This window comes from Eutrigla gurnardus (genome assembly GCF_963514095.1).
Source record: "Eutrigla gurnardus genome assembly, chromosome: 23".
NCBI classification, from domain to species: Eukaryota; Metazoa; Chordata; class Actinopteri; order Perciformes; family Triglidae; genus Eutrigla; species Eutrigla gurnardus.
In genome coordinates, this window is record NC_139934.1 from 16,645,912 (window position 1) to 16,664,943 (window position 19,032).

Consider the following 19,032-nt stretch of genomic DNA (forward strand, 5'->3'; position numbering starts at 1 on the left):
ATGTTCCAGATAGTGCAGCTGATGGTTATCTTTCAGAGAGAGCTCTATTGATTTGGCCCGGGTAAATAATTGGTTGGGTCTACAAGCTGTCATGTTCGGCCTGATTGCTGAGCGTTGGTGGTCTCGAGCAGTTATCTTCCTCCATATCCCTCTCTGATCCTTCTCCAGACCCATTAGTCTATCTCTACATTTATTGATTAAGACCCTATATGACCATTTTCCATCTTTCAATTTGGGCAATAATCCTTGTCCTGAAGCCGCGTGTTAAAGTTATCAGCTCCTTGTCCTGCTGTGGGGGGGGGGGGGGGGGGCAGCTCGGATTTAACAAGGCGAAACAGGGGGACGGGGAGAATGAGGACATTCACAGGGGTCAGATGTATTACAGGCTTGCATGGTCTGCCCTACTTTTCCTTGACAGGAGACTACAGTAGTACAGTAGTACTGCAGCCTGAGGTGGGGGGATGAGTGGGAGTACGGGGGTTTTTCAAATTATTGACTAAAGAATAAAGAAAAGAAACATTTTATAACATTTAAGTGTGACCATTCAAGAATGCAACACACTAAATCACAACTAAAAGGTGGGAAATGGTAGAGTTGGCCCGGAGCAGACCTGTCTGTGGTCTACATCCTGCCCACGGGGAGGGTCGGGGTGTCAAGTTCACAGACCCTGGCCCACATGCTGCAGCCTCTCCGGGTCACTGAGCTGAGGCGATCAAAAGACCATTAGCGACCCCGCTTGAGTGGCTTTGGGAACTACAACTCCCAGCTGAGCCAAGGACAAGATCGGTTTATTATCCAAGCAAAGCCACAATATATATATATATAATATAATATAATATAATATAATATAATATAATATAATATAATATAATATAATATATGTATGGCTGGGTTTTTGTTCTTTTTAAAAACTATACCAGGTCCCACATTACGCACATAATCCCGGTCCTGGTCTAACATATAGCCCACCAGGGAATTTGCCTTATTTAATTATGCTTGTGTAAAACATAAACGCATTATGTCGCATAAAGCTGCGGGATGCAGACACAGAAAGTGCCTTCCTCCGGCGGCTCCAGCTCCAGCACGGAGCTGTGTGCGGTATAACGGCGGTAAAACGGGGTCACGGTGCTGGGAACAAAATGGGACTTTTATGGAGCTTTTCTCACAGCGTGACACTGAAACAGCACAACTCCATCTGACTGCTACACAGGGACTTTATTCACTAACAGCTCTGCTTCGGCGGGACGCCCGGAAGCTCCCGGGTGAAAAAAAAGTGTTTTCCCCCGGTTGTGAAGTTGCGGAGAGCCGTTTAAGTTCCTCCGCGAGTTGCCACGTCGGACGGCCGCAGCACCACTTCCTTCCTGGGGGGGACGGAGCCGAGAGGACGGAGACACACCGGACACATTCACGGTAAAACTAAACACGTTTTCCTTCTTTGCTTTCGCCTCGAGGTTTTCTCGGGACTCTTAACGGAGACGAGAGAACCGGGCAGCAGATGTTTCCCGTCACGGAAGAAACGCGGAGCCTTATTTTGAAACTTCATCCGAGTTTCCTTGTCACCCGCTGGTTCCCCGCAGCGGCCGAGATAATACCCGTGTTGAGTGTGGAGGACTCGGCAGAACCCGGAGGACTGCTCGGGCTGCTGCTCTCCACTGCTTTATCTCCACTATGAACGCAGTAACAGCACAATAAGCTATTACACGTTAATTACACATAGTGTTGTGTATATAAACATGAGAGGAATGCACTGACCCCCCCTGTGTTCTCCAGATCTGCCATGATGCCCAGGCTTCCTGTCTTCATCCTCATCTCTATGCCGGTCCTTCTGGTGCAGGGCAGCAAGAAGAGCCCTGCTGCACCACCCGGCCCTCCTCCTCCCCTGGGTGACCCCAGCTGGTCTCTTGGTCTCCGCCTGTACCAGGCCCTCCGCTCTGACTCCAGCCCCGTAAACACCCTCTTCTCCCCCCTGCTCCTGGCCTCCTCGCTCGGAGCGCTGGGTGGAGGTTCAGCGGGTACCACCGCCAGCCAGCTCCGAGACCTCCTCAAGACCCCCTCCTCCACCGAGGCCCCTGCTGCGGAGCTCCTGTCCGGGGCGTTGAAGAGCTTCGCCGGCGCCAACGGCACCTCCTTTGGCCTGCACACGTCGTCGGCTCTGTTCTCCAAGCAGGCCCCTCCACTCAGCCAGGAGTTTGTGACGGAGAGCCAGACCAGGTTCAGGCTGCAGCACCGGCCACTGGGGAAAGGAGACTCCCAGGCTGACCTGAAGCTCCTCCGTGGCTGGGCCAAGGCTGGGCTCGGTGGGCTGGAGGGGGCTCCTTTAGTGGCCAAAGTCCAGGCCAAGGCCGGAGCTCTGATACTGGCCAACACCCTGCGCTTTAAAGGTAAGTGGGCCTATGTAGGCTCCCTTCTAACCGCTGACTGGGCCGTAGGGAATATTGCACTGGTTTGGAGATAACAGATGTTAAATAATAAGCAAACATGTCATCATATCTCAGTGTCCATAACTGTGTCTGACTGTAAACCTGGATGATGCAACGTTGTTTGTGGCTGCAGATGAGAAGTCTTAGAATATTAATATGGTGCGCACATATCTACCGTTTTAAGTGTTCAGACAGCTGAGACACACACACACACACACACACACACACACACAGCAGCATGCCCACCTGCGTGTGTGTGTGTGTGTGTGTGTGTGTGCGGTGGGCTCCAGCTGGTGGACACAGCAGATAAAGGATGATTCTGGGGTCTATCACTGAGAGCGTATTCATCTTCCATCGGGGGGTGATGTGTCATCTTAAATAATTGAGTAACAAGTGTCCAGACTCTCCCTCAGTGTCGTGGTGAACATCTGTGCTCGGAGCGCTCCAAGTCGGCGGCAGCTTGGCTCAGATCCCTTCTCTGTGACGGGTCCGTGTTTAGAAGCCCCATCTATGATTTAACAGTCGCGTCCCCAAAAACATATCTGAAGTTCCACCACTGAGGGTTACGTAACTTTTTGTGTGGCTGTTAAAGGGCGTCGGTATTTGCTCGACTAGATTATTTTACGAGTGGGAGAAAAGAGCAAATAGCTTATTTTCCAATTTGGTGACAACTTTTTCGGGAGTGTAATCTACCATCTTCCTCTTCCTCTTCCTCAGCCACCGTCGGCTCGCCTGCTGAGCTCACTTTTGTTTGCCGTCTCCACAAAAAGATGATGATGTGTTAAACGCTCTCCTTGTTCCCTTTGTGGCGTTTGTCTCTGTTTTGGGGTCTTTTGTCCTCCTTTTTATCCCGTGTCCTAAACGAGGCCGGTCTCCTCTTCTTCCCACATGTTCACATCCGTATCTGCCTCCATCTGCCTCCATCCCTCCGCTCTCCTGCAGGTATTCTCTCCATCCGCAGTGAAAACAGGTTGCCGACAGATAGACGGCCGTTTGAAACATAACATTCCCTGACAGACTATATATTGATAAGCAATTTAATTAATTTTTCTTTGTTTGATGTTTTGACTTCATTATGAAATTAGTTTCTGTGAACCAACCCGTCGGTTGGCCGGTTCATTAATTTTGTGGAGGAAACACACAAATTAGATTACACAGCAGATTGCGGCACACAAATGAGATTACGCAGAATTGGATTTCTTTAGTTTTGATTCATAATTCACAAGTGGTCGATAGTTTTGCTTTCTGCTGGTTGTGGCTGCCCCTGGAGGGTTGTAACTTTGTTTTTTGTTTTTTTCTGTTTGCCTTTGATTTCACGGTCCTTAGGCGACTCATAGCGTGTGATAATGCGATGGTTTCAGGGATGCTGCTGGAATTTGGTTTGGCGCTGAAAAGGCATCCGCTTACCCGTTTTTGTTTGTTTCACTTTGGTTCCCTTTAGTGAATTATTGAAGGGGGAGACGTATAAAAAGCTCTTTGCTCTGCCTCCTTCCCTCCTTCCTCCAACACAGCATTCACAGAAAGGGGAGGTCGGGGGCAATTAGCAGTGGAACATGTCCGTAGTGGGGAGACGTTAAACGGCAGAAAGGGGCTGCAGAGAAAGAGCAGTACAGGCAGCGACGTCTGGCCGGGAAGGGGACAAAGAGACGAGGGAGGGAAAGGAGCGAGTGAATATCCAGAAAAGTAAAGAAAGAGAGGGTGGCCTGCTGAGAGAGCGAGAGAGATTGACAGAGCTAGTGGAGGGATGTAAAAGGCCCACCTTGGGATTTCAGTTAATTAATTCAGGCTTTGTTCCTGTTTTAGACAAACAAACACCGGAGACGCGAGAAGAAAAATAAGATTGTGAAGAAAAGAAAAAAAACCCCGGCAGAGATAAAGTTATATGCAAGATAACGCTGCAACGCTGGGAACGAGGGGAGGAAAGAAAAGGCGAGAGAGAACAACAAGTCCCCTCATATTTTACTGCTTATAATAGCTTGTGAAATACCACAAGTACTTGTAATCAAAAGTTGATGAGGGAGGAGAGGGAGCCCTCGCCCTTATTGATTCTGCTCTGGTTTTTGCCTGGAGTTTACAGTATGAATTGGTGAGTCTGAGCCGTTGGATTTCTTAGCTTTTACAATAGTCTCGCTCCTCATTGTTGGTCTAGACCGGGCCCACATGGCACACACAAGTCTGCTTGGCAGGCTGGGAGGGGGGCGAACACACATGTACACATCCGTCCGTCGTCATGACATCATTCCCACGCCGAGGCTGCCACTTCAGGTATTCTTCAGCCGCTTGTTTTGGAATTCCAGCGCGATCATATTTCCCTCTGTGATGTTCCAGGGAGCGGAGCGAATGTTAGCGACTTGCACCAGCACGCCCGGGAGTCCCACGCCGTGGCTGCTTATTGGCTCGGGGGCCAGCAGGCTGGCTGGTTTGTGGGAAAGCCTGGTGCTGGTTCACTGATCAACGGGGAAATGAATCCGCTTCCATTCCGATAATCAATTCTAAACAGCTCTGATTTTACACCCGTTAAGTCATCGTAAGCAGCAGCAGCTTGTGAAAACCATTGCATCATAGTTCGTGTGGCTCTGGAGGAAATATCGCTGATGACATCATCGGTGGAGTTTGAAGGAACTCCTGAATTCAGCTTTTACTTTGAAAAATACCAGCCCAACTTTACAGAAGTGCAATCTAATAAATACAAGTCATTTGTCTCATCAAGAAAAAATGGGAATATACTTTCATTTGATTACATTTTGAATTTAATGTCATATGAGTTATCTAAGAACACTCTCCACATGGGACTAGAACAAGCTCATCATTTACAGGAGTTACAGCGCCACATAGTGGAGAGAAAAAGACTGCCTTAGCAGACTTCTATAAATAACGTACTCTTAAACAGAACTTCTTTTACCAGTGTTTTTAATCTACCGCCGTTTTATCTTGCTTCCAGGCAGCTCTTTTGGTTTCACACCATCAAATTAAATTAAAATATATAAGCTGGCCATGAAGCACAAGATCTCCTCACATAAATATGCTGTATTTTTCGTCTTTTTTCAAGTTTCTTGTAAAGATATTTAGGATTACCTTGTTAGCTGAAACCAGCATCAATTTATTGTGAGGGTTTTTAACTGTGTATATATATATATATATATATATATATATATATATATATATATATAATGCCCATCCTTCACATTATTCATAACCTTATTGATGAGCTCACTTGAGTCACTGCTGCTTACTAACAGCTGATTGGCTGTGGAGTGGACCGTGGAAGCTTCGACCAACAAGTCTAATGATAAACAAGCGATCGGTCTCTAGACTTTCATCAGGGCTAATTTGATTTTGTTGGGCCTTCGTGCACCTTTAGTGTTGTGTGACATTGACCCCGTCGGGGGCGTGGCCTGGAGGACCTCGTAACGGCCAGAAGAGCAGACTCTCTGAATGGGCAGCAGCTGATGATTCATGAGAATTGTCGGCCGCTGGTCCTCTCTATGAAGCCTGCATGTGTTTTATGAACATTTAACCTGGCGTCCACCTCCTCACCTCCTTTCAATCATTCAGGATTTTCTCACCGCCGATCCGTCTCAGCGGTTCTGCATTGAAACTGTCTCTGTTTGTGTGTGTGTGTGTGTGTGTGTGTGTGTGTGTGTGTGTGTGTGTGTGTGTGTGTGTGTGTGTGTGTGTGTGTGTGTGTGTGCGTGCTCAGGGCTGTGGGAGAGAGAGTTCAGCGAGGGGAGCACAGATCATCGCACCTTCCTGGGGAAGAAATACACCAAAGTGATGATGATGCACCGAGCAGGTGAAAAACGCAGCCGCCGCCGCCGCCAGAGAATAAATGTAGCGAAAAGCCATTTGAGTTCTAAAATGGCTCGAACATCTGTAAGGTCCAATCTGCTTCTCTCCTATTTATCACCGCGTGCCTTATGATTTATTGAACACACTTTTCATATTTTATGTACTGTCTTAAAACAACAACGGGGCCGAGTGAGTTCCGGCTGCGACGGCAGTGAGTTATGTTGGAGGGACACATGGTATTCTGTTTAATGTTGTATTATAACGTCCTTCCTGAAAAAGATGACTGCAGCCATCCTCCGTCATGCTGTCGTCGGCTCACGCCCGGGTTTGAACGCATTGAACCCGCCGGCGCGGCGCTTTCTCCCGTAGCTCGGTTCACGTTGGCGAGCGAGAGCTGTAAATGTCTGAACAGGAGAACTGCTGCTCTGAACTGCTTCTGAAAGCAACAACGTTACATGATAGCAAATCCTCTCCTTGACTCCCCCATCCTCCAGGTTCGTACCGTCACTATGAAGACGTGGAAAACATGGTGCAGGTCCTGGAGACGCCTCTGTGTGGGGGCGGGGCCAGCGTGCTCTTCCTGATGCCCTTCCACGTGGAGCATCTGGCCCGGCTGGAGAAGCTTCTGACCCTGGAGCTGCTGTCCACGTGGCTGGAGAAGACCAGTCCCACCACCATGTCCATCTCTCTGCCCAAGGTGAACATCAGCAGCACCATCAGTCTGCAGGTCAGTACCACCATCTTCTCATGTCATAGGTGTTTGTGAAGTCGAAGCGGCCATCTTGCTCAAACTATCTCAACACTCTGACTCTGACATCAGGACATGCTCGCTCATTTTCTCTTTTTCCTGTTTTTCTGAGCACCTGACATGACAACTGGCCAAATGTTTATCTAAAATTATTTATTTATTATTCAAAATAATTTTGTAATTCCCAGATAAATTACTGTGTCAGTGCACTGATGTCAATTTGTGCAGTAAAGTTTATTGTTAACTGTAGAACATCCTCCCTCCATTACATATCTATTATAAATATTGGGTGATAAATGGATATACATGTTTTTTTTTACCCCTTAATATTAATATCAGCATTGAATCCATTATCAGTCAGCCTCTGGTGGTTTGAACTCGCAAGAGTTATTGTAATCTTAGTTGTCCTATTGTAAAAGACATGATTATCAACTTATTTAGTTCCATATACTCCATATATATTCCATATATTCACAATGTAAACTTTATATTTCCTATGTTTTGAGTCTTAACCTGATCAGTGCCTCTTCTATGGGATGCTGAATTACATATTTAGATGGTTTGGCTGACGTCTTCTTCCTCTCCTGATTGGCTGAGGAACTTTGAGTGTGATGGGAGGGGCTTTACAACGTAGCTCGTCTGTGTTCTATTTTGGGGAGCCGTTTGAATGTGAGGTGCATCTTTGTGGTTCATCCCTCCCCCCTTCCATGTAGTGTGTGTACGGCCGCTGCACAGCCACATGATCTGGGATGAATGTTCCCCGAGGGCCCGACCCGGCTCTGGGACGTCCCGGGAGTGAGTGTGCTCCATCCCCACCAGCCACCTCACCTGCCCCAGTAACGTGTTTCCTTTTTAGGGGACACTACTAGTGTTTGTGGGGGTGATGCTGCTGGACTCTAGAGGACTGAGCTGCTTCTACAGGAGAGTAGAGGAGTAGTGGAGAAGTTCTCAGCTCTTTAATCCAGTAGAGGAGTTTAACCGCCTCCATTGTAGTCTCGTCTCTCATTTCCTGTACCCACACTGCATCATTATTCACTTTCTCATATCTCCCAGGAGATCCGGACATCGTTGTCTTTGTTCCTTCTCCTTCTTCATCCTCATCCTTTGGTTTTTCCGCGTCTCCTCTTCTTTGTTCTTCCCCTGTCGTCACCACCTCCTCTTCCTCACTCGCACTCTGCTTATCTTGGTTCCCTTTCAAGAGTAATTTTTGCTCCATTCATACATCATTCCTCTTCCTCCTCTCTCTCTCTCTCTCTCTCTCTCTCCCCCTCATGTAGTGTTTCTCAGGTGTCAGGTCTTTCTCTTTCTTGTCTTCCTCCGTGCGTTCTTCACCTCTGCCCTCCGTTTCTTGCCATCTATTCACTCTTCCTCTTCAGTAAGTGAAGCCCTGGCCTGGTTTGCTGCGTCCACTCTGACTCAGGTGAGTTGAACATTCCTTCCCATACTTCTCCTCCCTCCCTCGAGGTGATGGCCAATCCAGCTCTACAGACCACATCGGGCTGTACCAGCCTTGAGCAGGGAATCAGACCTACCTGCTGAGGGCCACGAGGGGCCTGTGGATGACCATGGCCTGCAGCTCCTCAGTGGGCTTCCAAAGCTTCCCACGGACTTCCTTTTGACGGAGCACAAAGGTCACGCCACGGCCCCGCTGGCAGTCGGCCTGCGTCTCTGCTCCGCTTAGTCCCGAGCCAGCAGGTACCAGTCTGAGTCGGGTTAGCGGCTGCTCATGCTAATGCGAGCGCATGGGGCTTGTTGAGGTTCACGCAGGCCAAACCTGGAGACTGCCTGGCTGCTGACTGAAAGCTCAGAGAGTTGTGGAGCTAGTGTGAGAGCACGTATTCGACCGGGCCACAGGGTCCATAGAATAGAGGGGGGTAGCAGTAGTGGGAATCACACAGGCCTCCACACCTTTGAGAATATCCTACTGTGGGTCATGGCAGACAGACAAAGTTTCTTTTTCAAGTTTATTGTGCTGACATTAGCTGCAGTCAGAGTTCTACAGGTCATTTAATTTTCTAGGGATGTTTGGATCAAGTCTTTTCTCTGCTACACACCTGATTTTACACAAGTCACATGATCCAATGATCCTAATGGTTGTTGCTCAAAGCTATGACGCTGTTGGAACCACAGAAACACGACAGGCGGCGCACAAACCTGAAACCAGCAACTTTTCTTCTACCATCAAGTTACTAAATGCAAATTAAGGATGGCTTGACGTGACCTTCTGAGGGCCACGTTTGCCCTTTAAACTGGTAAAGGTCTTCAGAATGAGAAGCTGCTGCCTGCATGTCCCGTGCCCTGCTCTCTGCTAACACGAACTGGAGTGGGAAAAGATTGTGGAGCAGATTTTAGGCATAGGCTCATGCTGTGGAGAGGCTGAGTCAAGAAAGGATTATCGTTAAGACCGTTGAACCATTAAAGATATTCCTAGTGCTCACTATTACTCGCCAGTAAAAGATGAGATGCATTCAGATGGATGGAAAAGCTAGATTTCAGAACTCTCTCTGTTATTTTCCTCCAGTTCGTCTCCGTACGATTGTATGAAGTCATACAAGCTCCGGATCTGCGAGACGTTTTCACGTTGCTCGGATGCATCTTCGCCCTAATCCCCACAGCTCGGAGGGAGTTCACTTCTGTTTGCATCCTCTTGCATCTTCCCATCGACTGTGCATGCAGTTGCTCTGCCTCTGGAGTTCGATGCGAGATAGTCTTTGAGTCTGAGAGAGTGTTTGGTGGTAAAACAGTTGTGGATGAGTGAGGCAGACATAGTAAGAGAGAGAGTGTTGAACTTGACAGACACAGAGGGCATGTCAGTAAAACCCATTTCCTCGGGGCAGGGACTACAGACTGGAACCTATTACTATGTCCTCGCTAGATGTACGCTGTAACCTCATCATGGGCTGATGCAATCCACTCTGGCCCCTTTCTGGTTTAACAAACATGTCTGAAGGCTTGTGCTGCCATGTTACTCTGCTAGCCAGGCCCTGAAGAACAAGCTTTCGACATTAACATCGCCGGGACACCCTGGGGACGAGGCTGTAATCTAGAACTAAAGCTTGAAACAACTCCTTTTGACACGGACGCTTTGCCGGGAAAGAGCACGAATCCTCTTTTGTCTCTGAGAGAGTTTGCCAGACGAAAAAGAGAAGAAAAGAATGAGTATTCTTGTAAATAACTAAAAGTAGCTTTGCCCTCATTATGTAACCTAATTGCAAGCACTTTAATGTTTTGGCCTCTTCGGGAGTTTTCTGCCTCTCAAGGAAAAAAGAGAGGTGCATTCGAAGGATTCGTTATGAAAGGGGGCTAAAGCGCTGAACAAACCCACTCCAATCTCATTTCATCTGTCTGTCCGACATCTCTGGCCAGTGACAGCCTGCCATGTCTCCTCTGACAATCATTTTTCCAATTGGGTCGGGCAAATAATTGCTCATCACTGTGCCTTAATGCTGTTTACCACTCTGCCTGTCAGTGCTCGCGACCGCCATGGACCTCTGAGATAAGACAGCGGCATCTGGACAAACAGAAGATCTTTGTAGTGTGTGTCTGTGTGTGTGTGTAGCGTCAACCCTAACACGCACAAACCGAATCACGCACCTCTGGGTCATGTAACAAGGATGTGCCACTCCCCCCCACCTCGGTCCTATCAGTCTCAGGGATGGGGGTCTCACATGTGACTGTAACACGGCTCTGCTGACCCGAATAGGAGTGACACACAGCAAGCAAGCAGAAGAGGTGGGGGAGGATGGGGGGGGGTCAATGATTGCTTGGGGACAAGGTGGAAAGCATCACAGAGAACTATAAATAGCTGCACAATCCTGCCTTTCTCTCTGGTTCCCTCCGTATGGTGGAGGGCAGACTGTGGAGGGTGTAGAAGAGACGGAGAACCCTCTTAACAAGCCTGGCCCAGAGGTCACTGGATAAACCACCCTCATCGCTCTTTCTCCCTCCAGCTCTGATCCAGTGCTGACCAGGCCCCACACACACACACACACACACACTAATGGCTCCGTTCTGGCTGTATCTCCAGTCGGTGACTAAGACATACGAGTTTGCACCGGAGAGCTCACTCAATCACGGCTAATGAGGTCAAAAGGCCATCAAATATTTACACGGGCACACTCCGGCGTATACAGTGTCGGGGGACGGCTGTTTTAACTCGGCTTCCACCGCGCTGCATCATATGAATTAATCAGACGCGTTCACTTAGTTCAATATCTCACTAAAAGCAGAGGCTCCTTTTGTCCCTTTTCATGCGTGGTGAAATGGCCTTTGGAACAGGAAAAGCGGTTCATGTTTATAATGTGAGCCGGTGACTGAGGGTGAAAGCTCCTGTAAATAAGACACCAACCGCAGTATTGCTGATGAGACTCGATAAAGAGATGGAGAAGCTTTTTTTTAAAGCATTTACGGGTTTTGCTTACACACATGTTGCCAACTTCACACACAGGCCGAGTAAGACACGGCAAGATAAACTCCTAACTTATACGCCAAAATGAAACTTTGAAACAAAACCTCACAATCTCATTTCAAAACTGTTTTAGCATCAAAACGTTAAACACACGCACTTTTGAATTACTCTTTCCTAGCAGCTTTATGCAAAACACAGCTGTATTCAGTACTTTGGATGGTTTTTGACTTTAGAAGACTCATACATATTGTTTTTGTGGAAGATTGATCCACTACAGTAGATCTAGACACATGAAATAAAATGGAAACGCTTCAGAAATTTGTTTTGTTTTTCAGGTTTTTGCAAAAGTAAAAAATAAAAAACACAATGACATGGTACAACTAGAATGTTCTAGGAAACATAGTGTTGTAAGGGAATGATTGGGAGACATTTAGGCTATGGATCCTGTCTCCTGTTGGAGTTTGGCCACATCACCTCATCCACATCACAGGCAATGTCTTCCCTTGCCAAGCAACGGGAGAAATATGGCCGTGCATGCCGTATCAAGCCCTGTACGGACCTCATCTCAACGTCGCTGCATGTCCCTTCATGGCTTGTAGAAGAGGCGTGGCGGCATGTGACTGATGGGCATAAACCCCTCCAGCGCCATGCTAAAAAGAACTCCTCAATTGGATTAAAAAATGGGGTGTATGGTGGCAAGTAGAGTGCAGTAAGCCTGGACTGGAGCCGCCCGATGCAAACTGACTGATTATCCCAGATGACAACAAACTGGGGCTGCTCTGGGCCGTCCTGGACCACTGTGTCATGAAGTGAGTCCAGAAAGCCAATAATGAGGACTGTGTTGTAGGGACCGAGCATGGAGGGGTGACGCAGGACTCCCTGTACACTGATGGAGGCACACAAGGTGATATCTCCCCCACGCTGACTGGGACATGTACTATGGCCCTTTGCCCAACAATGCTTGGGCCCCGACGTCTGGTTTCTGCCAGGTTGAACCCAGCCTCATCCACCAACATGAACGTGTGTTGCTGTGGAGCAGCATGAAGTTCCAGGAACCTCTAAAACAGAAACGTGCAGATAATGTATGGTGAATATAGTGTAATTAAAAACACAGGACTAGCACATATACATTTACACACATACTGTAATGAGTATGTGCTTGTACATAGTCATGACGGAGGTCTTGGACTCTCACTTTGTTCCTCTCAAATGAACTCTATGCAGCTGCCTCAGTGAAATGTGCTGTTTAAAGATGTGAGAGAGTGTAGATATGCTGACAGTGTTGATGTCAGTGAAGGTTATTTGATCTGCGATGATCTGCTCTCTCAATTCACAAAACCGGATTCCTTATTTGCCCAAACAATGTTAACTATGGCCACCTCCTGGTCATCACTGAATCTGCCACCCCATGCAGGTCGTCTGGCAGTTCTGTAGGAAATAAAACATCATACATGTTGTACTTTAGACCCATAGACCTACAGAAATACAGCAATATAGAATACTGTGTTTGAACAATGTGCAGTACTGTAATTTCTTTGGTACAGTCTAGTGTGGAAACTTGTCTGAAAGTTCTAATCATTGAGGCTACTGAGTAGTGACTTAGGTTTGGCTGGACTCTCTGCCCGGCCTCCCTCATTGTGAGGCCATGATTTATTACATGGTCCACCAAAGTTGACCTCATGTCCTCAGATATTTGTCTCCTTCTGTTGCCTGCTCCCCTTCTTCATCCTCTTCCTCCTTCTGCTACTGCTTTCTCTTCCTCTTTCTGCCTCCATGTTTCCAAAGTTGACACACAGGAGCTGAGCTCACATCAGGTGTGTTTGTAGTGCTATGGCTGAGACTGATTGGTCTACAATAAGATTAATGTTTTCATGTGTGTGAGTCTGTGGGCTTTTCCAATTTTAGATTGCATGAGATTTCCTTTTTGTAAAAAACAGTGTGTAGTGTTTTGCAAGAAGTGTGTTGGAGAATTTCAAACAGATATTGTGTTTGCAGGGTTGGTGCTTTTGTTTGGGGCATGGTCACCAAAGTTAGAGGTTGTGATGCTTTGGGCATAGCAACCACTTTTAGTGTTGACGCATTGGGTAAAAACTGTAATGAGTCGGTGAAATGAAGCCGTGATGATGCCAGCGCCACGTACTGCATACTTGAAACCACCCACACACACTGTTGAGGGCAGTGGTGAATTAAGCAGAACACGTCTAGTTATTTAAAGGTGGTGTAAAAGAAGCGTTTGTCGCTGTCATTGAGAAGTAAGAGATAAAGCATACATTATGTGGTGTCAAGAACTTTAAAAGATTGCTGTTTCATCCAAAAGATACTATGAAAGCCCTGAGAAATGGTGTTCTCTCCTGTGTATGTGTACTTTTTAAAACATGTACATAACTAAAACACAATATATGCACCTTGTGCTTAGAGTGCATGGAAAAATGAAAATATGAATGGTTGTAGTCTTATTTAGAACATGGGTGGTGCACTTCAGTCTCTTGTGGCTGAAATTAGCATTACAAGAACAAACTGAAAAATCATCCAGACAAAAAAAAAAACTCTTTAAAAGGATGAAAAATTCATTATTCAAAAATGATCCCCGCAAAACCCTTTGTTCACCTGTGAAGTCGTCATCGCAGGATTCATATCAGACTTAGAAATTTGATCACCAGAATCGTTTTTCTCACTCCTCTCAGGGCTTCCATATACCGATCTTGTCAGTTTCATTTTTCATTTTTGTCGTCATGTTGTCATTTTCACCTTTATTGGACAAATGAAGAGGCAGACAGGAAGATGTATCAAAGGTCATTTAGCTACCAGGGCGGTGACATATTTGATATTTACAACGGTTGACATCATATAGTGGGAGACAAGGTAAAGGAAACAGAATTCATCTGCAATCGATAAATTGTTTCAAGCAGAAATGCCAAATAATCTCTCGTTCCAGCTTCTTATTTGTGAGGATTTGCTGCGTCTCTTTCTTTTATACCTTTGGACATTTCGGAGATTTGTGTGTGACTTGGCAAAACAAACACTTTGAAGATATCATACTGGGCTTACAGAAATTGTATGAGTTTTTAGAAAACATTTCATAGACTAAATATGAAGAATATAAGCACAGTCTGTACTTTAGGCAGTTACCAAGGGACATTACTTTACTCAGTGTTGGGCATGTGGTCCTGTCTGACGGTTGAGGAGAAACGATCCATATCTGATGTTGGTGGGATGTTTGCTGCAGGTTTTCCTCCCCTCAAGGCGTCTCCCAGTTCAAGTCCTCCAGTTTGAAAGCAGCAGCTGATATAAAAGGAGCTGTCTAGCTGTAGTCCCCCTGTTTGATCTCTGCTTTCTCCTCATCCTTCCTTTCCCCTCATTGTCATGACTAAGGCTGCTCCGTCTCTCTCACAGATGGAGCTGTAACATGTCCTGGCTGCCACATCCGATCCCCGTAAACCCCCCCACAGGTACACCCAACAAGCTACTTAGCCGGCTCAACCATCCGGCTGAAATAATGTGATGCGGAGTGCCGCACGCCGGAGGACTGATGGCATGTTACTACCTCTTGCCCCGGCTCAACCGCGGAAACCTCCAGCTGACAATACCCGTGGCTCTCACTCCCAGACAAATAGCTCATTGATGCTGTGTGCGAGGCATCAGCAGTCCGCCCAGCGCTGTTCCATCTAAGATGCATGCGGTGCCTCAGAGAGAAAGGGCAGCCATAGAGCACCTCCCAGAGGCTCCTTCTCCCCACATAATGCAGTGCCACACCTCTGTTGTGCACGAGGCCTCGGCAGGCTCCCCCGACACCCCTGCTCTGTTTCCCAGCATGCTGCCACGGGGGCCCTTAATTTTTAAACGCGTTACAGCTTCAAAAAAAGAAAAAGTGCTTTAGCGTTGACGAGCAGAGCCAGAGAGGAAGGCGAGGTCACGCTGGGTTGGATGGTACTATTTATGTTCGTGAGCTGTTCCTCATGACCACACACACGATTCTGAGGAATCCACCAGCGTATGTCTCCTTCTGTTTCCCCCTTAGATAAGAAGCGAAAAACCTGGAAGCGACCGCAGACGGAGAAGGAGAAGTCGGGGAGAGCGATGTACGCGGGGCCGAGCCGGCCTGTCAGCGACGGAGAAGGATGAGGCGGCGGGAGAAAAGAGCAGAGAGAGAAAGAGAGGGAGACAGAGTGGGATAAAATGGAGGCAGGCGGGGCAGATGAAGGATGGGGATGCCAGGCAAGTGGCAGAGCGGCGGAGGAAGACAGTGATGTAGTGGTAGCGTGTGGCAGAGGAGAGGAAGAGTGGAGGAATAATGGATGAGGACAATAGAAGTGCATTAGAGCAGGAGGTGTGCGTCTGTGTGGAGAGGGAGCGCTGCGCGAAAACACGAGAACGTGACTGACAGACGTACGAGCATCTGATTCCGTGATCCGGTGGGACTTCCTCTCGCGTGCACACCTCAACGCTGGAGGAGAGGAGCAGTCGTTCTACACCATCGGCCATTAGCATGTGCAGAGGCTTCAGCCGCACCGGACAACTCATCCAAACGATCCGCCGTCCTCGCCTGTCAACAGCAAGATCTCTCCAATAAAGAGTTGACTCAGTGGAAGTTGCCAGAAACCCAGATCTCCTTCCCCTCTGCAGCACACCCACACACAAGTCAACACACTCCCACCCACACACACACTCACCCGGCCCCTTGGAGACGCCTGTCACTGTGAGTGGCCCTCTGCCACGGGAGGATAAACTACCTGTCATGACGACGACTTTCTGTGGAATTCATATCAGAGCCAAAACAAAGGAGGTGCTGAGGTCACGGGGCATCACTCTTAAATTATTCATCCTCCGCTTCCTCCCCGCGTCTCCTCTCTGCCTGTCGCCCACTTTGTTCTGCCCGGCTCACAACAAGGGCAACTGCCAGCCTCTCTTCCCACGCCAACCTTTTATTTGGATGGAGAGTAAATAAACAGTATGGAGACGTTTGTGATTGACTGTGTTCGGTGTGTGCGTGTGTGTGTGTGTGTGTGTGTGCGTTGGTCGCGTGGCGGGGCTCGGGGAGGGCAGCGTGTTGCTACTGAGGGTCACAGCTTCATGAAATTTTAAAAACGTGCGTTCCTTCCAGCTTGTTGTTGCTCTCCTTCCTACATAATTGATCGCTGTCCTGGCGGCTGCTTGTTGCGATACACTTGCAGGGCGTCTCTATAGGATGGCCTCAAAACTTTGGGGGAACTGAGTCAGGACGCTCCATAAATGCCATCGCTGTGTCTTCTGATTCCAGGAACAGCTGTCTGCTCTGGGCCTGACTGACGCCTGGGACCAGAAGGTGGCCGACTTCCCCGGGGTGGCGGACAAGAGCAAGGGGAAGCTGCACCTGGGCGGAGTGCTCCATTGGGCGTCCCTGGAGCTGGCTGCCCAGGCAGGGGAAGGATGCGCTGATCTCGAGGAGCAGATCGTAGAAAGGCCCAAGATGTTCTACGCAGATCACCCCTTAATCGTGTTTGTCAGAGACAACGCAACCGGGGCCCTGCTGCTGATGGGGGCCCTGGACCACGCGGAGGGAAAGGCCCTCCACGATGAGCTGTAATACCCAGCGACACCTATGTCTTTTCCTGTCTTTTTTTTTTTTTTTTTTGCTGTGTTTCTTACACCCTCCCTCTCAAAGACAACACACCGGCTTCCAAGTGCAGACATTGTCATTCACTGTGGCACGCCATCACTTCAGACTACGGCTGGCTGTCACACTCTGACACTGACTAGTCTGCCACTGACTGACACTGACACGGCAATACCCCCAACCTACACACACACACACACACACCTACATGGCACACAGCAAAACACAGCACAAGACATTACTAACGCTGGTGGATACAGCCAAAACAAACACACACATTCAAGGCCTCAATGTTCCAGTCAACACAAAACAAAATGACAAGAATGCAGAGAAACACTAACATGCTGACTAGACAGTTCCATTCACTCAACTTACAGAGTAAAGCTGGAACGAACGAGGCTCGAGGTGACACTTGAATGACACTTCCTGTCAGGACACAGCAGGGCAGGTGATGGTGTGTGTGTGTGTGTGTGTGTGTGTGTGTGTGTGGGGTGACCGACCGACAGATCAAGGGTGCCCATGAGGTGGCTCTGGGAGCTGGCAGGGTCCTGCCGTGGGGGTCCCCTGGGCCACTTCGGAGGAAGAGTGATGGATCAGCCAAGTGCTTATTGATGAGCCAGCTTAATGCTAATGGCTGTAATGAGTCACGCCGCTTGTCAACAACACAGAGAGGACGGGGAACCTTTAATCTCTTAATACCATCAGGGATCGATGACGGCGTTATGCCGCTGGAAACAAACACCAGGCTGACATGGTTCGACTCAAATATAACAACTTCATATTTAGGATAATTGCAGCAATTCAACGAGGTATTGATTTTTTTTTTTAAGTACTTAAAGGGCTGTGACGTGTTAATGAACTGCAGCAGCTGCTACTGAAAGTGTATGTTTGATATTTGATACGAAGCAATAAATCATGAAAACAATTGTGTTGACTTGCTTCTCCAGAGAAGACCATTTATGTATTTATTTATTTATTTTTTAACCTCTACCCTGAACCGATTTGGCTGACATTGAGCCTTGAGGGTGCATGGAAGCAGATTTAAAGTCCTGAACCAGCATCAGTTATTGAATTTTGAGGGCCACCCGATAGGCTGGCAGTGCAGAGAAAGTGCAGCAACAACATGAAACCCAACCAAATGCTTCCCAACAAACAAAGGGTGAAAATGTGTATCGACGTTTTTATCAAAAATAGTACAGCACTTCTGTCTACACATGGGTGCTTTGTGTTGAGGGTGCACACATAAACTGTGTTTTTTTCTAGATGCCAGTCAGTCAAGTCTGATACCAGATAAGTAGCGACATATTCTCTTAAAAATGAAAATGTGTTTGTTGTGTTGAAGCATGAAGACACACAGCTGGTCCGTATGGTCCAGTACAAATCCACTTTTACAGCTTTGTTCCTAATTTAGACCGCTGCACACGTCTGCTCAGTAACAGTGTGTGTGTGTGTGTGTATTCATGTGTGAATGAAGCCACCACAATGACCTCTGCGGTGGCCTCCCGTGCAGCGGAGACTTGTAAAGGGCACCGTACTGCAGGTCTGGTCCACATTGAAAAGCCCGGGAGCCCGGTTTAGACACGCCGATGATGGATCTGAGGCCGTCTGCTGTGAGCACATCAATCCTGCTCATTCCGACGCCGGCTCCCTGCTGACTCACCTTCACATTCTAAAACAGCACTGACAAACACACACAGGTCTACATCCGCTCCCATAGAAAAGGTAAGAAAAGCACTTCTCAGGCGAGCATAGAGCCGCTGTAGGAACAGTATGAGGGGGGTCTGTCAATGTTAGCATTGAAGTAATAAAGTTTTAAAGCCATATAGGACCAAAATCCTGACATTTACTAAAATGCTGCTCTTTTAGTACTTAAAGGTAGAGTAGGTGATGGTATTCAAAAACGCTTTCCGTTATATGTGACCAGCCACGGCAAAACCAGGAACAAGTCGGCCTCGGGGCATTTTGAGTTATTCACAGATTCTGAAAGTGTAGTTTCTAAGCTTTCCAATGATGTCTAACACATGGAAATCTGTTTGACGAAGTTGTGGCCATTTGAATGTATGCTTCTCTGAAA

At 47.7% G+C, this 19,032-nt stretch overlaps 1 protein-coding gene across 1 annotated transcript; it reads left to right on the forward strand.

Annotated features, from left to right (window-relative positions):
- Positions 1-1,136: 1,136 nt before the first annotated feature.
- On the forward strand, positions 1,137-17,882 carry serpinh2 (serine (or cysteine) peptidase inhibitor, clade H, member 2). The gene is made up of 5 exons (XM_084002903.1): positions 1,137-1,410; positions 1,771-2,381; positions 6,121-6,213; positions 6,704-6,936; positions 16,623-17,882. The coding sequence occupies exons 1-5, from the start codon at positions 1,151-1,153 to the stop codon at positions 16,926-16,928; spliced, it is 1,503 nt and encodes a 500-aa protein (XP_083859029.1). The 5' UTR covers positions 1,137-1,150; the 3' UTR covers positions 16,929-17,882.
- Positions 17,883-19,032: the final 1,150 nt, after the last annotated feature.